General features: G+C 39.8%; 2 protein-coding genes across 2 annotated transcripts; both read right to left on the reverse strand.

The window, feature by feature from the left end:
- Nucleotides 1-426: 426 nt before the first annotated feature.
- On the reverse strand, nucleotides 427-13,126 carry LOC144666627 (long-chain fatty acid transport protein 4-like). Its single transcript, XM_078528027.1, has 7 exons — nucleotides 12,911-13,126; nucleotides 9,952-10,337; nucleotides 9,073-9,231; nucleotides 8,567-8,636; nucleotides 7,185-7,386; nucleotides 6,302-6,674; nucleotides 427-1,967 (listed from the first exon to the last, which is right to left on the reverse strand). The coding sequence occupies exons 1-7, from the start codon at nucleotides 13,072-13,074 to the stop codon at nucleotides 1,405-1,407; spliced, it is 1,917 nt and encodes a 638-aa protein (XP_078384153.1). The 5' UTR covers nucleotides 13,075-13,126; the 3' UTR covers nucleotides 427-1,404.
- A 753-nt stretch (nucleotides 13,127-13,879) lies between these two features.
- Nucleotides 13,880-23,341, reverse strand: LOC144666596 (long-chain fatty acid transport protein 4-like). The gene is made up of 7 exons (XM_078528005.1): nucleotides 23,029-23,341; nucleotides 21,643-22,028; nucleotides 20,838-20,996; nucleotides 17,370-17,439; nucleotides 16,171-16,372; nucleotides 15,397-15,769; nucleotides 13,880-14,784 (listed from the first exon to the last, which is right to left on the reverse strand). The coding sequence occupies exons 1-7, from the start codon at nucleotides 23,262-23,264 to the stop codon at nucleotides 14,213-14,215; spliced, it is 1,998 nt and encodes a 665-aa protein (XP_078384131.1). The 5' UTR covers nucleotides 23,265-23,341; the 3' UTR covers nucleotides 13,880-14,212.
- Between the last annotated feature and the right edge of the window lie 45 nt (nucleotides 23,342-23,386).

Raw genomic sequence — 23,386 nt, forward strand, 5'->3', positions numbered from 1 at the left:
TGTATGTATGTATGTATTAAGTGCTACATAAAAATGACAAGAAAACTTCCTGTTTTAAGTATATGACATGTGTATAAATAAAATGTATTCGAAAAGGGGTGCCTTTTCTGTCCAAATGGTATATAAAAGGGTAAGGGGTTGGACCTCGGGGCGGAGCCTCCCGGTATAAAACTTTTTTTGAGTACCCCCCCCCCCGGGGGGGTTGCTACAGTTGAGATTGTTGAAACGTACACACTGCCTCGTCCCCAGTCGCTTCCGATCGTCGAGGAAAGCGCGCTGGCTCCCAATCCCCCCACTCCCGATCAGAATCCGCGCTCAATCGGACTTGGAAAAGCCTGTGGAGGAGGCAGACGTACACAGAGCTTCTTCACAGGGGATTCTCTGACAACATATTAAAACCATGTGTTTCAAGGGAGATATAGCCTAGCGAAGTGAGCAGCCTCGCCCAATCGCACGTGTATTCCAAAACGCGCGCCTGCTTGCGTGCTGCATGCACGCGTTTCCTGTTTTACTATTTTCTTATCGAGTCAATAACGAAGACACCTGTGCGCGGGCTAATCAAAGCGCAAATGAGACCGAAAACTAATAATTATCGTGTTTTGGGAGCCATTGGATCGACCAGACTGTGTTTTAAATCTGGCCACTCGCCGTTCTTCGCGCTAATCCCCAACTACAGGTATGAACAGGCTAGGCTTTGACTTGTAATAAGTTTGGTTCCATTGATAATCTCTAGGAAACCCCTTTTTACATTAAAATTTAAGATGACTAGCTCAGTGGTGTAATAAACAACGCAACTAGCCATGGATATAAGCATGTTTATACAAGAATCAAGGATCCAAACTGCAAGGCAGCTTTCTAAAGCTTTCTAAAAATAATACCGCCCCTATGAAACGTTCCCGATAGAACGTCAATGGAATGTGATGAAATTAAAAATAAAACCTAAAAAATACTTTTTTAGGTTGAAAACCTTGTGTATCTTTCACTGGCATTTTGCAGATTTTTGGTCTAAACTGTTCTCAATTTAGTGGTAGGCAACTAAACCCATAATAAAACATTATCTTTGAACATCTCAAGGAAGATATAACCTTAATTTGCGAATAAAAATCAACCTACGGCTTTCAATGTCGATTATTTTGATGACGCGCGGAAACAACTTGAAAACGTTTGCCTTACTTTTTCAAGATGCATTCCGTTTCCATCCGAGCCATCCGCAGCCAATTTTTAATAAAAATGGACTATTATTTTTAGGTTTTCTGCAACACAAATATAAGTTAATTGCCTGTTCAAAAATCTGGTAAAATCCGTAACATAGTCCCTTTAAATATGCACGATTATACAATTTCTGTTACCCTCCCTTGCCAGCAACCAACCCACCGCTTGCAGGAGAACGAACATTAACTAATCCTACATCCTTATTTCACCACCGATGATTTTAGCATACTTGTCTTCATCCAGATCAAGATACTGTCCTACTCTAGCATCATAGTACAGCAGTTTATCTTTCACTACTCCTAAATCAAAACCTTCTTGTCTCAACTTGCTTTTCTGAAACCTAAACGTTCCTGTAACGCTTACACTGTTTACAATTCTAAGGAAAATTGGATGTGCATAGCTTGGTAGTAGCTTTTTTAAACCTTGGACCAGCGCAGTCAAATTGATACCATTGTTATCTGGATCAGCAATGGCAGCCATTCCGGCCCTTCCTTCAGTGCCTGGAACTTTGACACCATAGACAACAACATCCAGGAGGCCGAGAATCTTGCTCATTGTTGCCTCCACTTCAGCTGTAGACACATTCTCTCCATGCCATCGGAATGTATCTCCAATGCGATCATGAAAATAAAGGTAGCCATACTCGTCCTTGATGAGGAGGTCACCCGTCAGAAAGTATGAATCACCTTTCTTGAAGATGTCACGGCCAATTTTCTTCGATGTTTCTTGTTCATTCACATATCCTGAAAAGTTCTCTACGAATGGGAGAAGAGAGCACAGTATTAATAACAAATTTTTTTAGTTACAGGTACGCTGGTCGCTGTGATGTTATTTATCGACAGATCCAACTGAGGGACAGTTTATCAGAGCGTGGTGAGGTAAACCAAACAAGATGAGAGATAACAAGGACGGGCCAAGGAGTTCTTCTAAACTTTCATCGCAACGATTTTGCACGGTTCACTTCGTCCCCCCTAGACTACCGTGTAGGATTAAAATCTGGGGGAGTTTATTTTTAACAGTTTTTCTTGGCAATTTTACTCACAACCCACAAATAAACAAAACAAAACAGAAAAAACGCGTAGGAAAAAGAAACTCTTCTAGAAAAACTTCCGCAAAAAATGTACTCCAAAGGACAAAACTGCGAAATAAAAAACCTGTCGATCGAATTGGTTGTGAAATGGAACACCTTTAGAGCTACCTGGACACGGCTGACTCAACCCATAAAATGTACCACAAGTACCCCAGTCAGTACCATAAAGAAATACCCACCCTCCACCCCTGAGGTTAGTATTCTTGATGTGAACCTTTAATATAAAACATTTAAAAGGGGATAAGGAAAATTGGGGAAGGAAGCTTGCAACCCTTTTCTACTTCTACTTGATATCCACCTAGGTAGCACGTGACAATCCCTCGTCTGCTCTAAAATTAGCCTTTAATTGTATGAAGGGCCACAGAGCAGAGCCCCATAACAATGGTAAAGGACAATCATACATGCATAGAAAAAGGAAAACCATGCATCTATTTTTTGCTCTTCAAGGCTAGTAGCAAGGAACGCGGGCGTGTGAGCTCTATGTATGTACGACGAAGTTGCTCAAACATGGCAGCCATACTCCAGCTTTCATCATTGATACTGGACATCGGCATCCATATTATGGTCAATTGACAGCTGTCAAAAACAAGGCATCCACTGACCAGTATCACATGACCATATTAGCCGTTCCGAGGTTGCGCAGGGGACTGGGGCGAGTTTCAAATTTTACATAATCGAAAATCTGACACCACCACATGGAAGATCACGGTGAGATTGGTCATTTGACCAAATTTGACGCTTTCAGTATGAACAGAAACGAAGTTATGGACCTTGAAACATGGCTCAAAATCCATACAAACGTCTCTAATTGTCAGCCAGCATCCCCCAAAACCATATAAACTCTTAAAATTTAATATCCGTTTTGTGACAGCTGTAAAATCCCGCTAAAGACCCATTACTTGAAAGAAACTAAGATGGAAACCACTGTGTTTGCCCATTTTAAAGAGTATCACAAAAATCATAAAAATATTTAAGAGTTTAATATATGGTTTTGGGGGACGCTCTCTCAAAATAAGAGACGTTTGTATGGATTTTTAAACATGTTTCAGGGCCCATAACTTCATCTCTGGTCATCCTAAAAACATCTTTCATGTGGTGGTGTCAGATTATCGATTACTTAAATTTGAAACTCGCCCCAGGCCTGGCGCACGCTACTGGTGTACACGACCGTAACAGGGCATATACTAAAACCCGAAACAACGAAACGAAACCACCGAAACGAAACGACCGAAACCACCGAAACGAGCGAAACGAAACCGCCGAAACAACCGAAACGGCCGAAACGAGCGAAACGAAACGAAATCACCGAAACAAGCAAAACTTCAAGATTTTCGCCACTTACCGTACTATACACCCCGTTTAGCCTACTATACACTCTGATTAGCCTACTATAAACCCCGGTTAGCCTACTATACACTCCTGTTAGCCTACTACACACTCCGGTTAGCCTACGTTTCACTTAGGTTAGCCTACTATGCACTCCGGTTAGCCTGTTTACGGTTAGCTCTCAATAATTGTAATGGGTTTTGCTTGTTTCGGTGATTTCGTCTCGTTTCGCTCGTTTCGGCCGTTTCGGTTGTTTCGGCGGTTTCGTTTCGGTCGTTTCGGTGGTTTCGCTCGTTTCGTTTCGGTGGTTTCGTTTCGTTGTTTCGGGTTTTAGTACATGCCCCGTAACAGCACGATATTCGTGCTTCGGCGAATTGCACGGTTTGTGTGCATAAAAACAGTTTAGGCACGGCTTGGGCACAGTTTAGGCACAGTTCATGCACAACTTACGCACGGTTCTGGCACGATTTGGGAACACTGTAGGCACAGAGTATGCACATTTTTTTGTCAGATTTCAATGCATTGTGAATGTACTACAATAACGTACTTAAAGATTTTCTCAGCGCATTTTAATTGATAAAATGTCGAAGACGATAGCGTTAAGAATGCGTTTCGATTTTTCTTCTTTTTCACTGAATGAAAATTTTTCCTAACACCTTAGAACAGGTTGTGAAAGTGGCAAAAAATAAAGAATGTTTGTACGTGCTATCAGACTCACGATTGCTTCAATTCATGATCTTGCTAGCAAATATTTCATTGCGTGACAAGCAGCTTGTACTGAATATACAAGCCAACAGGATAGGTACTTGGTGATTTCCATTTTCCAGACCATTAAAACTTGTTATCAGCTGATGGCTTTTTACCTCGTTAACAGCATTGAACTACCATCACAATTTCTGTTACATAATTGTACATTTAACTGGAAAACTTGTTTTACACAACAACGAAATCGTAGAACTGCATTTGCATGCTAGCTAGACGAGCCCTAGACGAAGTGTCTGTGTTGACAGACTTTGTTGACTTAACTTTGAATGCAATTACAGACTGGCCAATCAGAAGCTTTGGTTCTCACGGTTGAAAGTATAATCATTGAGAAGAAAAGTCCGGCTGGTGTGGTTCATTCTGTTGAAGCACAGAGGAATATCGCCCTGTTTTCCTTTGGTTCATGATTTATGCAAGCTTTTTAGTTGAGACTTTGAGACTTCTGATTGCAACAACATTTATTTCAATAGAACAAGCATAACTCATCAGTTTTTACAACATTTAAAAAAGATCAAGTATCGCTCGATATTTGCGCTTCAATTTGACTTCAGACGGTTTGACCCTTCACTTAACGTATAACTTTTGGCTGCATAAAACAACCAGTTACAAAGAAAGTAATCTTTCATCCTTTCGTAGTGAGCTTTCTTTTTTTCCGTGAAGGATGGGGACATCTACCCGCAATTGCAAGTTGTAGATCTTTAGTAAATAAATAAACTCTAAGGTAAGCAATTGATTTGTATCTTTTGACTTCTTTCTATGTAGTTTTCTAATCTGATCACTTTTCATTTTATTATAGAAATTTACTTTAAAGTTACACAATGTAAATACAAGCCTTACCTTGTCTTGACAACTGAAATTTGATGTCGGGCCAGAACTCTTGTTGAGAAATTTTCTCTTGCACGATTTAGTTTTTGGAACAGTTCAGGCACAGTCTAGGCACGATTCTGATACAGTTTAGGCACAGTTTATGCACGGTTTAAGCACGGTTTGGGCACACTTTAGGCACACTTTAGGCACAGTTTGGGCACAGTTTATGCACAGTTTAGGCACGGTTTTAGCACGGAAAAGAGCGTTTTTGTGGTTAGGAAACGATGGTCTAACATCGAAAATCTAGTATTATTTTGAAAAGGGATTGTATAATCTCGGCAAAGCTATGACTGACAAAAAGCTGATTTTATGTCAATTAGAGATATGGTGTTTTTTAAACACAAAGATAAGTGGATAGAAAGAACAAGCGAGTTTTAGAATGCACGTTTCGGTGAAAACGAATACATCATCTTGTGAGTCGCAAAAGTGATCAGGTGAAAAAAAGGTCCTCAGCTTTTTATAAGGTGAGCGTTTTTTCAAGATTCAGAATGTACATAGGTTAAAGATTCTCTCTATGAAGTTTTATTACTGTATTCCTTATTAAAGTCGAGAAATCCTAAATGTGCCTATGTTAGACCGTAAATGTTACGCGCCATGTCAAAAAAAAGCCGTTTTCAACAGTGTTTTTTTAGTTATTTTTCGTCAAGATACACTTTAAAAAGAAAATAAGTCTTCCAGAAGAAATTTCTTTGACAGTTTAAAGTTGTGTTCAAATCTTAACAAAATCTCAATTTGGACAGCTTAACTACAGCATTTTAAAGTCAAATTTACAGCACTGATCACCAGTAGCGTGCGCCAGGCCCCCAGTTCCCTGCTCAACCTAGGAACGGCCAATCGTGGGCTCAGATGTAGAACTCATCAAGGTTGTGTGTTTTTTCTAAAGTTGACTGCTGACCAAGTAATGGTTTTGTCATTGGATTGCAGGCTCAAGTCCTCATTTTTTTACAAGAAGAGCGAAGTGAATAACCTGGGAGCTCCGCATTTAGGCTTGGCTAAATCTATTTAATAATTAGTTAATGTAATGTCTAAGAGGTCAAACATTACCTTTCATAACCTTGCCAACCAGAAGGCCCGGCTCTCCTGCATTTGCTAGGATAGCCAGTCCATTTTTATCTCGAAGCAACTCTCCAGTTGCAGGGTCGACTTTGATCAAACAATAATGAAACAACTTTGGGACAATAACCGACAAAAAACCACAAGCACCCGGAGTGCCGTCCAGGTTGACCAACCCCACATTTCCTTCTGTTGAGCCATAAATTTCTCCAATCTTGGTGACTCCAAAGCGAGTTTGAAACTCCTCCCAAATTTGAGGTCTTAATCCAGTGCCTGTAGCGAGACGTACTGTATGCTTCTTCTCAGAAGGACAATAAGGTTGGGCCAAAAGATAGCGGCACAGCTCACCAATGTACATAACGACCTGACAGAAGAGAAACTTTGTTACAGAGCTAGAGAAACTATAGAAACATAGCACCAATTATCAGAGCACCCATTTTGTATGGAACGTTTTGTAAAAAAGTGTACATACTGTATTTTCTCGATTAAACACCTGGTACTGAATAAATGTTGGGTCTTTTAACTTTTAAGTGCAGTTGAAAATAGGCCCCTCAGGTATTTATTTGAGGTATAATAAGCTGTAGGCATATTAGCCAGATACATGTTTGTCAAAAAGAATGAATAAATACTACCCTTGCTTAATGAACATCGGGCTCAAAAAAACTGCAGGAGTCAAATAAACGCCGGGTCCACCAGGCTAAACCGCACGGGCGTTTAATTAAGAAAATCTGTTGTCATTATTATAAACCGGTATGTTGAGTTTCTGTACATATTTGTTGTACTGTAAATAACAACAACGACACTAATTCTGGCAAAAGGTTTGTGTACAAGTAATTCTTAAACTTCACACAGTGAATGATTACTTTGTACATACCGTTGCCTTATGTTCAACACATTCATCCCAAAATCTGCTGGCGGAGAATTTTCTCCTCAACACCACTGTGTTTCCTCCAAAGAAGCAAGATGCAACTCCAAAGCCCCCTCCGATGGAATGATATAATGGTAATGAGCAGTATAAGATGTCGTCAGGGGAGATGGAGAACATGTAAGCTAAAAATAAGCCCATTCCACAGAACCTTGGATGATAAGAGAGTGTGGAATCAATCAGTGCAAGAAATGTAAATAATTTGAGCTAGGACTCTTAAAATTGGTTACCTAACACCTAATGTGCAGTTCCAGAAAATTTCCATACCCACACCATGAAAGGTCATTGGAAATTGTGAGGGGGTGGGCGGTCTTGAAAGCCACAATTTTTAAAGGAAAGTATGAAGCCTAACTGGAATTTCTAGAGGGGTGGGGGGATTCAAACCAAAAAACCTTCCGTGGGAGGGGCATGGATATTTTCTGGAACAACACAATTTGAGCGCATGCTACTGAATAAAAAAATGTCTTGCTAGCACAAATTTTTAGAGTAAAGAAAGAAACCTTACATATACATTTACTATTTAGTTTGGACTTTTTATTACCCATTGGATCCAATATGAGTGTGTACAATAGCATACAGAAATCCCTAATCCTTTATAAGGGTTAACCACAAGCTACCTACGCTAATTGTGGGATAGCCCAAGTGCTATTGTGGCTAACTAGAGTGTTATTTAGGCTAACCAGAATGGCTTGCATTACTGACTTTGGTGTGTACTTTGTTAAGACCCTACAATATGTTCCTAAAACTTATTATTCACCATGTCTCCCATTATATAACTGCAAGTAAAGCACTCTGTTGTTAAGCTTAAGCCGGTTAGGACGTTTGCGCGAAAATCTTCCAACATTGCAATTTTTCTTAAACTTACACCACTGCTAGTTTACAAGTTACTTATGTTAGAAATGTAAAAAAAATTGGGGGTCACCGAATTTGTTTTCGAGATATGGTATCTGAAAGAAGGCGCTTATTTGGATAAATTTGATTTCGTTACTCAATATGACTACTGCGGCTTCTGGCAACAAAATGTTTAAAATGAATTCATGCAGGCCAACTTCCTTTGTCCCAATTTATTTGAGTGGGTCTATTGAACAAATATATTTCACTTTAAAAGTCCCTTAGAGTAAACCTTGTCTTTAACAACTGGATTTGCAAACGTTTAAACAGCAAAATGCGGCAAAATTTGACTGATTCAATCGCGCACGGGAAGAGAAAATGAAAAAATAATAAACTTCTAACATTCGAATTTGGCTCATTTTTTGTCAATCGGTAGAGATTTATCCCAAAAGGTTATTAAAAGGTTATTAAGGTTTATACCTAACCTATGCTGTGCTTACCTGTTGTGAGTAATAATAGCTGCCTTAGGATATCCAGTTGTTCCTGATGTGTAGATATACAACAACACATCTACAAGAAAATATAATTAAAACTAAAAATAATTAAAATTAGAAAAATAATTAAAATTAAAAAATATAATTACTCTTAACCTGCTGAGTGCATAAAATAGCGGGGGACAGGGGGTCTCCAAGTTAACTTGGAGGATTTATTCTCTCCCCTGGATGGGATGCTAGTCTGTCACAGGATCTCCCCAGCATTGGGGTGGAGGGAGTGGCCCTCAGCAGTGGACATGCTCAATGGGGACCTGGGGAATTTATCAGATGCTTTGCAAATTTTTATTTTATCAGGTGTTGGTGCAGGGGAAGTTTATTCCTGATTATATTTGCTTCATGCTGCAAAAACTGAAGATAAGCAGTAAAAAGAATGGGGCACTAGGCTCAAACACAGACTTCATTTATACCAAGAGTATAGGGGCGTAGCACTAACTGAAGCATTTGAAACATACCACTATTTGATTTTGCATGGTCAGTTGCTGGTGGACTTAAAGGACTTCTCTGCAGTTCTTTGATCAAGCTTGAAGCTGAAGCTTCTGAACATGGAGAGGTTCCAAAATAGTATAGCTGTATATCTTCTGGTATCCGACTTCGAATGTCCCTCACTGCATCTGCAAAACGATAAATATGAAAATAAATGGATTGTCATACCACTGAGCAGTTTCACAGCATATGATTCCCTATAATTTCTAGATCAAAACTCTCTGATTTCTATACCCTATCCCAGACTAAACTGCTTGAAAACCATACCCTTCACAGCAGCACATACCTATAATCCCATCACCCCAACAATAAATAATGGGTGAATAAAAGGACTATCTGTTATCAGTACAGTGCCTTGTCTGTGAGAAAACAACAAAGAAGATGTCCAAACAATTTGATTGTAATTCCAGTGCAAATTACCATAAAATCTGTGGCACTGCTAGCCTGCTAGGCACCTTCTTTCTACTCCTATGAGGCCTTCCAAGGGGTTTGGTGACAGGTGACATTGCTCCAAAAATATACCTAAAAATGTAGTGAAAATCCTGTTCTAGAGCACCAACAGCCGACAGAAACTAGCACTGAAAAGGTGTATATTTGCGACAGCAACAATGTTTAGTCCTCACCAAATAGGCGGCAGGTGGGTTGGAAATGAGTGTTGAAGCGACATCAGAAACCCCCATGGAAGACCATCTCTTTCGCACCATCTCCATTTTACTAGCCTGCGAACCCAGATGCATTTTCAGCTGTTGCTTGTCTCTGACAGCCGGAAATGCGTCTGGGTTTGCAGGCTACCATTTTACAAGCAATCTTAAATATTTTTAAAGGTGTTTGTGAGGAGTCTATGTTACCTGATAGATCAGAGCCAAAGATAATTGCCCTGGCATCTGCTGCAGATATGCAATGCCAAAGGGAATCAAGTCGCAGGTTGGTGTTAATAAGTGCAGTTATCACACCAAGTTTGGACAATCCCAGCCATATGCAAACAAATTCAGGACAGGATTCCAGAAAGAGAGCCACTACATCTCCTTTCTTGTAACCTTGTGACTTGAAGTAATTTGCAATTCTGTTGGAGTAATCTTCCACGTCTTGAAAGGTCCATGTTTTCTTTTCAAATATAAATGCTGCCTTTTTTGGATGCTTGGACAATGTTTTTCGAAAAACATCAGCCACTGTGTCATCACTCTTCTTATACTTTACCAACTGGTAAAAAAAGGTTGAACCGAGGTAGATAAACCTGTGAATAATATTAAAAGTTAATTTTTATACACATGACTGTTAAATATTAAACAGTGACTCATTTTAGAACATGAGAAAAATTTTAAACAAACCTGTAAGCTCCCCCAGGCCTTACCAGCGCTAGTACTTTAACTTGACAGTTATCAAACAAATTAATTGCATTAACCCATTGACTCCCGAAGGTTTTACGCGCGCACCCACCCTCAAATTCCCGGCTCTTTTACAGCATTTAACACAGACGTGCGAGTGGAAAAAATAAACCATATGCGCAGTAAATTCAGACAAATAATTCGTTTCTGAAGTAAACTTTTAATACAACTAGACATGTTAAAAGACTAATTTATGAATTAAAATGTTTATCAACCTTAATAACTTGATCCCAAACCAAGCTTGAAGGCAGCGGAAAAAATTATTCACTTCCGCGCGTCATTTAAAAACTCACAAAAACACGAAATCTTTGAACAAAACATAAAGCAATCTTAAAAAAACTCTGATAAAATGTTGGCATATGTTATGTAAAACTGTTACTGGTATTAATTTAACAGCAATGAAGTATTATCCTGGTACAGAAAAGCGGTAATTGGAAGTGATAAAATTATTTGCGAATCATATTGTGAAATAGAGCAAAACCGCTTTGCAAAACAACAGAATTCCTTCCACAAAATTTACACTCACAATGCTTTCTAAAAATCTCAAAGTCAATAAAAATACTTGTTGGAATTTTCTGAAGTACTGCTGTAAATCTTTTCGCGTTGAAGGTTGTAAAACACAATTTTATATCTTAGCGACTAAATCAACAACGCGACGGCAAGTCTGCCGAAAGAGATGCGTATCAGATAACACCTCGTGTACATCAAATCTGTTCACTCCAAAAGCCTAAAATTCCAAACTAAAGCTGGACAAATGAAAGAAACTTGAAAGAAAGTTTGTTTAAGATTAATTCTCATTCACGATGAAGCTAATAAATGTCTAAAAAAGCTTAAAATTTCGCAAATTTTAAAGCCGTGATATTCCGCATGCACCATGTTCAAATTAAATATTCGAGCTGAAGTGAAAGTGTTTTATTTCAGAGCGACGGCTTTGGAAGGCATTTTTTAGTCAATTACTGTACCGATCTTCCTTAAAATTCCTTTCAAGTTCGAGGCAAATATTGTACATTACCATTTTGCTTTTTGAAGCTTTGAGAAGCTGCATTAAACTGTGATCAAGGCCGTGAATTGTAGCAAAACACTTTAGAAGCGCCATGACACGAGGTAATCTTGGCAGCCGAAGGAGAGAAAAATTTCTTCACCAAAGCAGTTTTAGCACTCTGTTATCCATTAGTTTCCATTTTAGATCCACTTTAAAATCGATCCATGTTTCTTCATTCCATATTTAGGTTAAAAAAGGTGTTTCTCTGTGTCCAGAACGGAAAACAAGACCCGAGAAGTTTGTAAATACGTCCCGCGAGGCGCCATGCTTTTCTTGTACATTTTCAACGCACGTATAAAGGCGAAAAACCTCCTTTCTAGGACCCCTAGAAATCTCTAAAAATATGCGCAGAAAACGGATTCTGATTGGTTTATTTGCCCTTATTATCTATAGAACAATAGGAGAACCAAAAAAGCTCCAGGGAGGGAGGGAAAGGCCTTTTGTCAACACGTGGTTTTTACGGCCGGTTGAGGCCGGCACGGGAATTTGGGGGGTGGTTTTCGCGCGGCCGGTTACGGCCGGCACGGGAGCCAATGGGTTAAGCTTATATTTGAGTATCCCCTACCTTGATCCCCTTATTTCTGAGTTTCAAAATTTCCCATGAAAAAGGTATCAAAGGAAAAAAAATTGAAAGACTGAAAATTTAAGAGACATCACCAGGATGGAGGTTTCAATAAAAAGTCATTAAGTTAGCTCACAATTCACTCCACAACTAAAGAACTCACGAAAACTGTACCGAATTAAATCCACAAGGTTCCACCGCCATCTTGAGTGACCGAGAAGACACTGGAGACAAGTAAGTCAAGTATGTGCCCCACCGATCCCTGGACTTCCCTGTACCCCCAACGGGGGCCCCAGGTCTAGGGATGTCAAATAAGACGAACAACGCTCCAAACAGGGGAGCGATGAGTTGCAGATGTATACACAGGCAGGCTAGTTCATGACGATTTCCTCGTGCAGCTCCCAAAAACACATGGCCACTTGAATGTTGTCGAAATAGCTCCAAAGCATGGCGCCTGGTTGGAAATGGAGGGGGGGCAGTCCCCGACAAACTGCAGTAATTTTGACACTGCATACTGTTTTTTTAGTAAAAGGGGCTCAAACACAGGCTCCTTAGTTTCCATGATATTATTATATTCATAATTATTGGACTTTGCGTGATCATGCCCAAAATCATTTATATACACTGAGCGTCCTGATCTGCGTTGGTGATGGGTCAAACAATTTGCCGTTTGGGGGAATCCACCCAATCGATTGCAAGCAAAACAAAAGTGACTAACTTATATTTTTACAGCTTTATTACGCCGTTCTGCTTAGTTCCCTTCCCCTTGGTGAGGGATAGGGCTGGGAAACCTCATGAAACCTACCTACGGTACCTACCTCAAATCACGCATCACTGTACGAAAGAACACTCTCGGAAAAGATTTCCCTCCTGAAGCTAGAAACGCTCCAAATAAGAGAACTGGAAATAGAACCCATGGAAGTTGGGTGTAGTATACTAGAAATGAAATGCCGGCCACGATTACTGCCCAAGTGTACGCCATTTCTTTTGCGCGCAGTGAGCTTTCTCGTGCTTGTACGCGTACGTGTCAACTGCGGTGCAACTGTTTTATCACACCCTCGATCGGGCCGCCTTCGTCACGCAATACTGGCCTGAAACTGGGGACGAGAGCGTAACACCTCAAGTGGATACATACCGTAAATGAGGCGTTAAATAGATGTGAAGCGTTTATTAGTGAGAGGCGTTTATTATCTTTCACTGTGACAACGTCAACAAAACAAATAGTTCGATATCTATGTTTTTATTGTCATCGGGGTCAACCATGTTGCCGTTCTTGGCCTCTTCGATGTCCGAGTTAAGCAAGAAACTAACTTCATTGCGTGGTTTTACTCCATAGAGCATTTCCTTGGTTTTTGAGGTGGTTCTTGGAGGGGGAATTTTATAAGACACAGGGCGTTTATAAGAGGGGGGCGTCTAATACAAACTTTACACTTCAGGGGAGGTGTATATTGGATACGAGGCGTTTATTTGTGACTGGGTATTTGTTAGATCATTTACGGTACACCAATCTTGCGCCCAGCCCCAAATTTACATCACATGCCGCAATAATGAGAACAAACCAGATTGTTAAAATATAGCCTGCGAACAGGCTCCCGAGTTGGGTTTCGGGCGCGAGCGGAAGAGCGGGATCTGAGGGGGAGTACGGGGGCGCGGGAGCCTGTTCGCAGGCTACTTTCTTGTGGATTGTTGTATATGAAGTGAAGTAACAAGACTCTAAACAAAATGGTCACAACACCATTTTTCTCACGCACTTTTTGGGTTATTGCAGCGCAGTATTATAGCAAGGCTTCTTTTCTCGGTAGAGGGATTTTTTTAATGTCTCTTTTAGACCTTTCAATCAATTAGGTGCTTTCCATGACCATAGGAAGATTTTGCCACGTGTTACGACCAATCAGAGGGCGGACGTTGCCAGTTTTTCTACCAATCAGGTTTTGACAGGATCCTGATCAAAAACCACTTGTGGTTTGGGTCACGTGACTTTTCCCGCGCCTATTTTCGCTTTGATTTCTGATTGGTTTATCAGAGGCAGCGGATGGACTGGTGACTACTTAGGTTTTTATCTACCGGTACCTACAGTCAGTGGAAAACCTCCAGTTACATACAAAATACATATTTTATGACTACATTCTGATTTCTCCACGAATGATTTGCTCGTACTTGTTCTCATCTAAGGCCAAGTACATTTTCTCTTTAGAATCAAAGTAAAACAATTGATCCTCTATGACGCCTATATCAAAACCCTCCTTTCTTAGCTTGCTCTTCTGAAGTTTGTATGTTCCCGTCAAATCAACGCTGTGCACGATCCTGAGAAACATAGGACATGCATAACTCGGCAAGAGCTTCTTTAAACTATCCACCAACGCCACAAGGTCAACTTTGTAGTCGGGATCAACAATGGCCGCCATGCCCGCGCGTCCCTCGGTTCCCGGGACCATCACGCCATAAACAACGACATCGCGTAGGCCTAACACTTTGCTCATCACCGACTCCACCTCGGCCGTGGACACGTTCTCGCCGCGCCATCGGAACGTGTCGCCGGTACGATCGTGAAAGTAAATGTAGCCATACTCGTCTCTGACCACCAAGTCTCCGGAGAGGAATGCTGAGTCGCCTTTCCTGAAAACGTCGTGTGCAATTTTCTTGTTGGTTTCCATCGGGTTCAGATATCCGTCAAAACGCTGCGAAGGATCACCTGTGTGTGCACAAAAAGTTGAAGCCTTTCAGTTTCAATATCAAAACATAAATTCTCCTTGATCATTACTTAAAATTTCTTTTAATGACGAGTCTGTGGATTTGGTAGTATATCGAGACAATTTAAATTTCAAATCTCATGGCGCATTTTAAAACGAACAGCTATCCCCTGATAAGGCCCTATGTGCCACGCGGCACGAGGAGGATAAATGAAGGTAGGTGAAGTTATCCCCTGATGAAGCCCGAAACTTTTGGCTCTTTTGAAAGGATTTTGGCACTAAAACCACGTAACATTTAATTCGCATTAAATTGTTTATCGAGACTAGGCTCCTTTACAGTCGTATTTGGATTGTCACGCACTGATTTGCAAAAGCGTTGCATGACAGGAAGCGTTGTGTGACAATCCAAATAACAGCTGCATAGGAGACCACACAGTATCCCATAGCTGCTGATCATTTTCCTTATTCTCATCACCTGTCTGCTTGACAATGTATCGATAATGAAAGGAGAAACTAATTTTCAATCACTCTGTTGAAAATAAAGCGACTGCACGATCCATGGGTAGAAGAAAAATAATAATGAACAGAAACAAACAAAACAAGGGCACATGTACCTTTAATACTCTTTCCAACAATCTGTCCAACTTCCCCTGCCTTGGTCTTGACAGCTAACCCATCTGGTCCACGCACTAGCTCACCAGTTTCTGGATCAACTTTAAAAATCACCACAGGGTAGGCATCGGGAATAATCTCCGACACGAAACCACAAGCACCGGGGGTACTGTCTATATTTATTATGGAGGCTGTTCCTTCCGTCGAGCCATAAAACTCTCCAATCTCTTTGATGCCAAAGCGTGTCTGGAACTCTTTCCAGATCTGAGGGCGGAGTCCATTGCCTACGGCCAGGCGCACCGAGTGCTGGTTTTCTGAGGGACGATGGGGTTGGGACAACAGATATCGGCACAGCTCGCCAATGTATTGAACTACCTGAGAGAGAAATGATAAAGAGAGATTTTTACTAAAGCTACCAGTAGTCTCTTTTTTTCGCCCACAACTAAGTGAATGGCTTTGTGTTAACCTGCAAGTCCAAATGCATTTTCGGTGCACAGCGAATTTGGTGCCCCAGACCAACAAATCCACAAGCAGATATGGCCATCCCCCCCTCCTCCCCCCTAGCAGATTTGGTTCCCCTTACCAAACTCTTATTTTAAGGTTTATTTAATCATATTTGGTAATTAATTTATTTTATTTGCAATGCACAATTCCTCATTAAAGATGAAAAGAAAAGAAAAGCAAAATTTGTTCTAATTCTGCCATGTTTATTTTGCGTTCTTAAACAATTTATGACTGGAAAGAATTAAAGAATTGAGAGTTCAAAATGTACTCACTGTAGCTTTTGTTTCAACACAATCATCCCAAAATTTGCTAGCAGAGAATTTACGTTTTATTGCCAATGTACAGCCACCAAAGAAACACTGTCCAACACCGAGGATTCCAGCAGCAGAGTGATACAGGGGTAATGATGAATAAACTATGTCATCATGGCTCATGTTGAGTGCACAGTGTGCCCCATACGACATCTTAAAGAACCTGAAAAATTACACATTCTGATTTAGACTGTCCACAGCCTCTCAATTTTTCATTGCAGAAAGCAAAGGAAGCGAGCGCGAAGCGCGAGCGCGCGGGGGGAGGGGGGCGGGAAGCGAGCGAAGGAAATATTGCGCTGGCCTCCAGTTCTCTCGCCGTTCTCACCACGCGCTCATCGATCGAAAAACACGGAAAAATAGAGGGCTGTGGACAGTCTAATTCTGATTTAACATTCCAATTAATGTACATGCAACGCAGTAAATAGTTTGGGCCAGGTTAATCGAAAGCTGATTAAAACTAACCTATGCCTAAAAGTTGATTTCAGTTTTTAGTGAGTAAAAGAGATTTAACTGTTTATGTTTTGTGGAGTTTGAGATAAGTTGATGTCAAAATTGCAGAAACAAAAGTATAAACAGAAAACTTCACTGAAAAGTTAAAAAACTGAAATCAAAATTTATGCTAATCCTGGATTAGCTTAATCATGCTTTCAACTACCCAGTCAAAGAGTATCAGTAGTTTGTCTACCAGTAGTACGTGTGATCCTGTGGGTGAGAGTAGTTCTGAAAAGGAATGTTCAGTGTTGGTGACTGACATTTGACAGCCTGAGTAGAAGTCAAATGGCTGACTGATGCAACCTCAATAAATTTTTGCAAATGAATCGGCAACACACACAGTCATTTTTAGGACTACTCTTACAAGGACGATAACTCTAAATGAAGTACTGTTAAGAATTAAACCTCTGATTTACTGTTACATGTATCTGAAGTACATGTAACAGTAAGTCAGTGGCTTAATTCTTATTTCTTCAAATCTCAAGATCCGGTCAGTGACTAAATGCGGTTACAATGGACAAGACCATGTGTTCTGTAGATCAATGCACTCAGCATTGTGCCTCAACAGTTTTAAGATTTATTCATTTTTCAGCACAGGAAAATGATGCTACCGAATTTCACAATGTAATATTTATTATTTTAATAATCTTTATTTCTTAACACTGTACCTAGCATTTGATATAACAGCAGCTTTGGGCAGTCCAGTAGTTCCTGATGTGTAAATGTACAGTAATACATCTGAAATAAAAAAGGTAGAAGCATGTTGGAAACTAATGGTTGGGAGAAGTTGTATAGAAAGTTAAGTACTGTTCTAGTCACAGAGATTGGAGGAGCCTCGTAATCTAAAAGTGCCTACATTCAACTCAGCTATCTGTAGAAAAAAGCAACTGCTACTTCCCCCTTGATGGGATCTTAACTCATCACTGGATATACTTACAAATATCACCAGGTTTTAATTGAAGTGTCTTGACTGAGAACACAACACAAAAACCTTGACCAGCCTTAAACTTTGATATACAATCTCTTAATGTGAAACTTGTTATTTGACTCACAGACAGTCTGTTAACATTTCATTTTCATGTCAGGTTTGCAGCTCATAATGTTCAAGTAAATGAAACATAGGCACGCTAAGCGTGCAGGAGTTATTTTTTCAATTTATGGGTTGGCTTGGGGTGAAACTGGGTGATTGGGATGGTTTATGCCATGGGTTGAGCTATTTGTGTATGGCGCCCCACGGAGTCACTTTTTTGCACAAAGTTTGCTTGCAAACAAAATAATTTTTACATGCATTTTGATACATCAGAACTGTTTTATTTAATTCGTTAATTTTCATCATTTAATTAAAAAACAAAACTAATTCAATTGTCAAAATGTCACAAAATGGCACATTCTTATTCTGTTTAAAGCGGTTATTTTGTTGCTAGCTTTGTAGCAACCGTAACGGGTTACTTTTGTTTGTTACGGAATACTTTTGGCTTTTTGCCAAACACTGTAACATGATACCGTTGTTTTTCTCACTTTTGTAACATGATACCTTTGGTTTTTTTAAAAACGAACGTAACACGATACCCTTGTTTTTCTCGAAAAAGCCACGTCTCCATATAGACATTGAACGAAAAGTACTATAATAAACGAAGTTTATTATAGTACAAAGATTTTCGTTATTATAGTACAAAGTACAAAGATTTTCTTTTTTTTTCTTCGAAAATAATAAATATTTTCGTATAGTTTAATATACACAGATTTTCGTTCATTCACAACGTAAATTCTATTCAACAAACAAGAACTAATTGAGTTATCAAGTGGCACGAAATGGCACGCTCTTATTCTGTTTTTGCTATCGATCGTAGTTGCTTTTAACAGTAAAGTTACTTGTACCGGTTCAATGTTTGAACGAAATGTTAAATGTTAAATGTTTGAACGAAATGTTTTACAGTTGATTTCATTTTACTTTGGCCGCCCGCTTTGCAAAGTTGGGAAATTGGGAAATTGGAAACTTTGTAATGAAGTTGCCAATTACGGTGCGAGTTTGCGAATCAAATTGCAAACATCGATACAAATTTCCCGACTTCGGCCCGACTGAACTTTCCAAGTTTGGTAGTTGAGGAGAAACAAGACATGTTGCTCGAAAGTCATGGCGATTTCTGAACTCGAAGATTTTAGAACTTGTCAAGGAAAGTAGCTTGAAGTGCAAGACAACGTTTCCCATCAGCGATCACGCAAGTGATTTGCCGATAAATAAATATCATGCATGTAGAAATTTGGTCAAATTTTAACTTTTTTGTATGAAAACACATATTTAACGATTTCTGTGAGGCATAATCTTCACTGTCTTCAATTTCAAGTCTTCTGCGTTTGTAAACCGGATGAAAGTGGATGGTTTTCCCATATGTAAAATTGATTTTAATCGAAGCCGACGCGACGCGACGCGACGCGACAGGGAAGACTAATTTGTTCGAGACAACGTGTTTACGGCTCGCTGAACATAAAAGTTTTTTATTTTTATGACATTTGTTTCCAACAGTTTAGCGTAGCAAAGCCCTTTTTGATAACATAACTACAGAAGGATTCGGGCCGAAGTTGGGAACTTTGTATCGAAGCTCACAATTTGATTCGCAAACTACGAATACGTTTCAAATCCATGATAATTCACAACTCGCCAATTAATCTTTCAACGAAAACGAACTGCGACACGCTGCGACACATAATTTCGTCAGATTACTTCGCCTTTATAAACTGCAATTTGATTGGTTCTGATAGTACCTGAAATCTGATTGGTGTGACAAACAAACATACTTCACTGACCCACTGAGTCACGGAACATCGCGCCGACTAAAGAGCTATTTTGAAAAAATAACTCAAAAATGAAGTCTTTGTTTACAATACCCCATTAGGCATACACTAACTGAAGTTTTAACATAGCTAGCACAGCTGTGCAATCAAATTCAGTATACATAAGCGTGCACCACAATCCAATAGTGCAGGCTGATAGCGTGAGCAAATTGTCTCGCCAGAAATTTGTTTTCCCATATGAGTGGCCCAAGTTAAGGTCATTGCCCTGTATTGCATTGCGCATCCTTACTGCGCAGAATTTTACGGGTAATAAGCGCGCGCATAAACAAAATGGCGGCTTTTTTCTATGTGGCTTAGTCCGCGAGAGAAGTAAATTGTCGCTTTCTCGTAAACGAGTCTGGTGATCTATCAATTTTTTCTCATATTTTGGGTGTAGCGATCAAATTCTCTCTGTAAAATGAAAACAGACCAATTCTTGTGTTTGAAAAATAAATTATCGCTAAAAACGTGTACTTTGCTAGTACTCGCAGAGGAATTTTAAAGGAATTATATGGAATATACAAGGTCTTCCTGCTCCTAAACGAATCTGGGGACCCCCCTTTTTTATTTCAAAATTTAAGTTCCCTTAAAGTAATAAACCAGTAGGCGAAGTTTGGTTAAAAAATTGTGTTCAGTTCTATTTCAGGGCAATGACCTTAAAGTGCGGTTTTGATGTACCTTTCCACTGGCAATATTATAAAACATTTGGTTCATGCTTTGGGCGGTGCACTATTGAGTTATGGTGCATGTGGGAAGTTTGGAGAGCACTCAAGAACTAGTCTAGAGTTGCTCTCTGCAATCACCTCAAGCAGTCTTACGCTTCTTTCGTGCTCTCCAAACTTCCCTTGTGCACCATAACATGATAGTGCACACTAGAGCATGAACATATTTGTTTTTAAATTTAACTACCGTATTTATTCGATTAAGCGCCCAACCTCGAATAAGCGCCCACCCTAAAGGCAGAAAAAAGTTAATAAGCGCCCAGCCTCAAATAAGCACCCACCCCCTCCCCCCTAGAAAAGGATAGGTGATAGGTGATAGGTGCCCAATGAGATTGAAATTGACTAAGTACTACTAACTTAAAAAGAGTTTCTCAAAGCCCGTGTTTTCTTAGTATTTTACAGGAACTTTCAGCGAACAGTTACAATTCTGCTTTGGTACATCTTCAAGTTTTGTTGTTACCGGTATTTGTTGTTTCGTTGCAAAATAAACTTTCTATAAATTTACTGAAAAATAGTGAAAATTTAATAAGCGCCCAGCCTCAAATAAGCTAACTGAGTATTATCACCCTCAGATTTTATTACCAGCCATTGATTTAGCATGATTGGTGTCAGGCATTCCAGTTGAACTCTCTTCTAGTTTCTTGTCCAAATTTTCCGCAGAACGCACAACAGTTGCAGTATTTCCTAAACAGTAAAGCTGTACTATTTCTGGAATTCTAGTCTGGATTTCTCTTACAGCACCTAGCAAAGATCAACAGCAATATTAATATGTCATTTGGGGATTAGAAATTATTATTAATACTTGAACACATTTACTGTTATAGTAGTGTGTCAGGGAAAAATCTCAGATAATTTCAAATATGGAACAAGAAACAAGAGAAAACTGCAGAATGTCAAACCCAGAGAGAGAACATAAAATGTACAATTTATTTTACCACGTTAGCCTAGGAGCAAGCAGAGAGCTTTTTTGCAGGCTTTAAGCCCTTGCACTTCTTTGGTAACATTCATACAACAACAGGGAAATATAAAAGCTAAAGTAAACTGAGTCAAACAAAGAGAGAGTACTGGCTTATTTTCTTCCACTGAGTTAAGGTTAAGTCTGCATTCAAGCCTGGTGGTCCATCAGGCCAACTGAGAGTATTGCTACTCCCCCCTGGATGCGATGCTTGTCCATCGCAGGGTACCCCCCAGCATTTAATTTGCCAGTACACATTTATACACCTAAGTGGAGAGAGGTACTATGAGAGTAAAGTGTCTTGCCCAAGAAAACAGCACAATGTCCCCGGCCAGGGCTGGAACCTGGACCGTTTGATTTGGAGTCCAGCACACTAACCTACTGCGCACTGCTGTGCGCACCCCCCTGGGCACTTAATAATCCAATAATTACCTGAGAGATCAGTGCCATAAATGATTGCTCTTACAGAAGCTACAGATATGCAATGGAAAAGTGAATCATTTCGAAGATTAGTGTTAATCAGAGCAGTAATTACACCAAGTTTGGACAATCCCAGCCATATACAAACAAATTCAGGACAGGATTCCAGAAAGAGAGCCACTACGTCTCCTTTCTTGTAGCCTTGTGACTTGAAGTAGTTTGCAATTCTGTTGGAGTATTCTTCTACATCTTGAAATGTCCATGTTTTCTGTTCAAATATAAAGGCTGTCTTCTTGGGATGCTTGCATACTGTTTGGTGAAATATGTCGGCAACTGTTCGCTTGTTCTTTGTGTGCAAATGAGTAATCAGAAGCAATTTGATGAAACGACGGACACCTCTGCAAAGTAGACCATGCAAACAAAGAAAACATCTCAGAGTCAGTACATATATTACAAAGTCCCCACATACATAAAATAAGACTGATGGCATTGGACAAACAACAAAGTTAAATTTGAGTAGGAGTATGCTTTACAGTCACTTTGTTTTGACTTAAAGAAAAGCTCATTTAGTGATTTTCTTATAAAAACTGTATAGCCACCCCCATTAATACAAGGAACAGATTTTCGTTGGCAATGCTGCAGGTTAGCAGAGATACTGAGTGAATGTGGTTATAGTTGTCTATAGGCCACAAACTTTGCCAGGACAGCTACAGTCAACTCTTGTTATAGCAGACACACTGGGGGCGTCGTTTAGTGTCAGTTTTAGCGGGCATCCTAAATAGCGGGAGTCATTTCCAGTCAAACCTCTTTCGTTGGGGATCTGAATTTTGTCTGTAATAGCAAGTGTCCGCAATATATAGTGGGCGAGAGTTGACTGTAGCGCCAATTCTCTCTTCAGCAAGAGACGAATACTGACAATCAAAAGACGCTATATTTTTCAATCACTGTAAAAGATATTCGAGTAAATACGGTAACCAGTCGCAGAATGAAAACACTTGTTTAAAATCATCCAAACTGATTATGCATCTTTGAAAAAAGGCCAAAGTCTGATGAAGAGTATGGCAAAACGGCATTTCAATTCATATTCACATTTTCTTCCTTCATAAATCTCATGATTGTTCAGTAACAAGCGATCAAATTAACTAGGCAATCAAGGATATATTTTCTTATGCTGAAAATAGATTACTGATCTGCTAGAGTCTATAAATCATGATATTTTATGATAATCAGGTTCAATTTCTGGGGGGGGGGGGGTGTAATAATTATTGTATTATTATTGAACACCGGTCAATTTAGAAGACCAATAAACAAACATAAGCTAAAAATTAGGGTATGTTATTCCCAGGGTCACCAGAGATTGAGCACATATATGCAACAATAATATTCAAGTATACATACATCAGATCGCGCAGAATTGTTCGAAAGAACACTTTAGGAAAATTCCGCCCACCAGACGCTAAGAAGGCCACGAATAAAAGAGCAGGAAAAACAATGAAGGGAAGTTGACAGTACAACACGATGGTGGCGAGAGAGGCTACTACTGCTGCCCAAAAGTAAACCATCTTCTGTCCTCTAATATGGCGTACAGCTCGACTTGGAAACGACAGCTTCTTTAAACAGTCTGTTCCTCGCATGAATCCACATTCCAGTATTAATCACGAGTTCACGAAGGTGCAAAAGCAAGGATCTTGTTCCCTGTGGAGTGCACCAACTCGAGTGCACCAAGTATGGCAGTTTCCTGTACGATCAATTATCG

Source organism: Oculina patagonica, chromosome 1 (assembly GCF_052425735.1).
Source record: "Oculina patagonica isolate OP01 chromosome 1, crgOcupat, whole genome shotgun sequence".
Lineage (NCBI taxonomy): Eukaryota > Metazoa > Cnidaria > Anthozoa > Scleractinia > Oculinidae > Oculina > Oculina patagonica.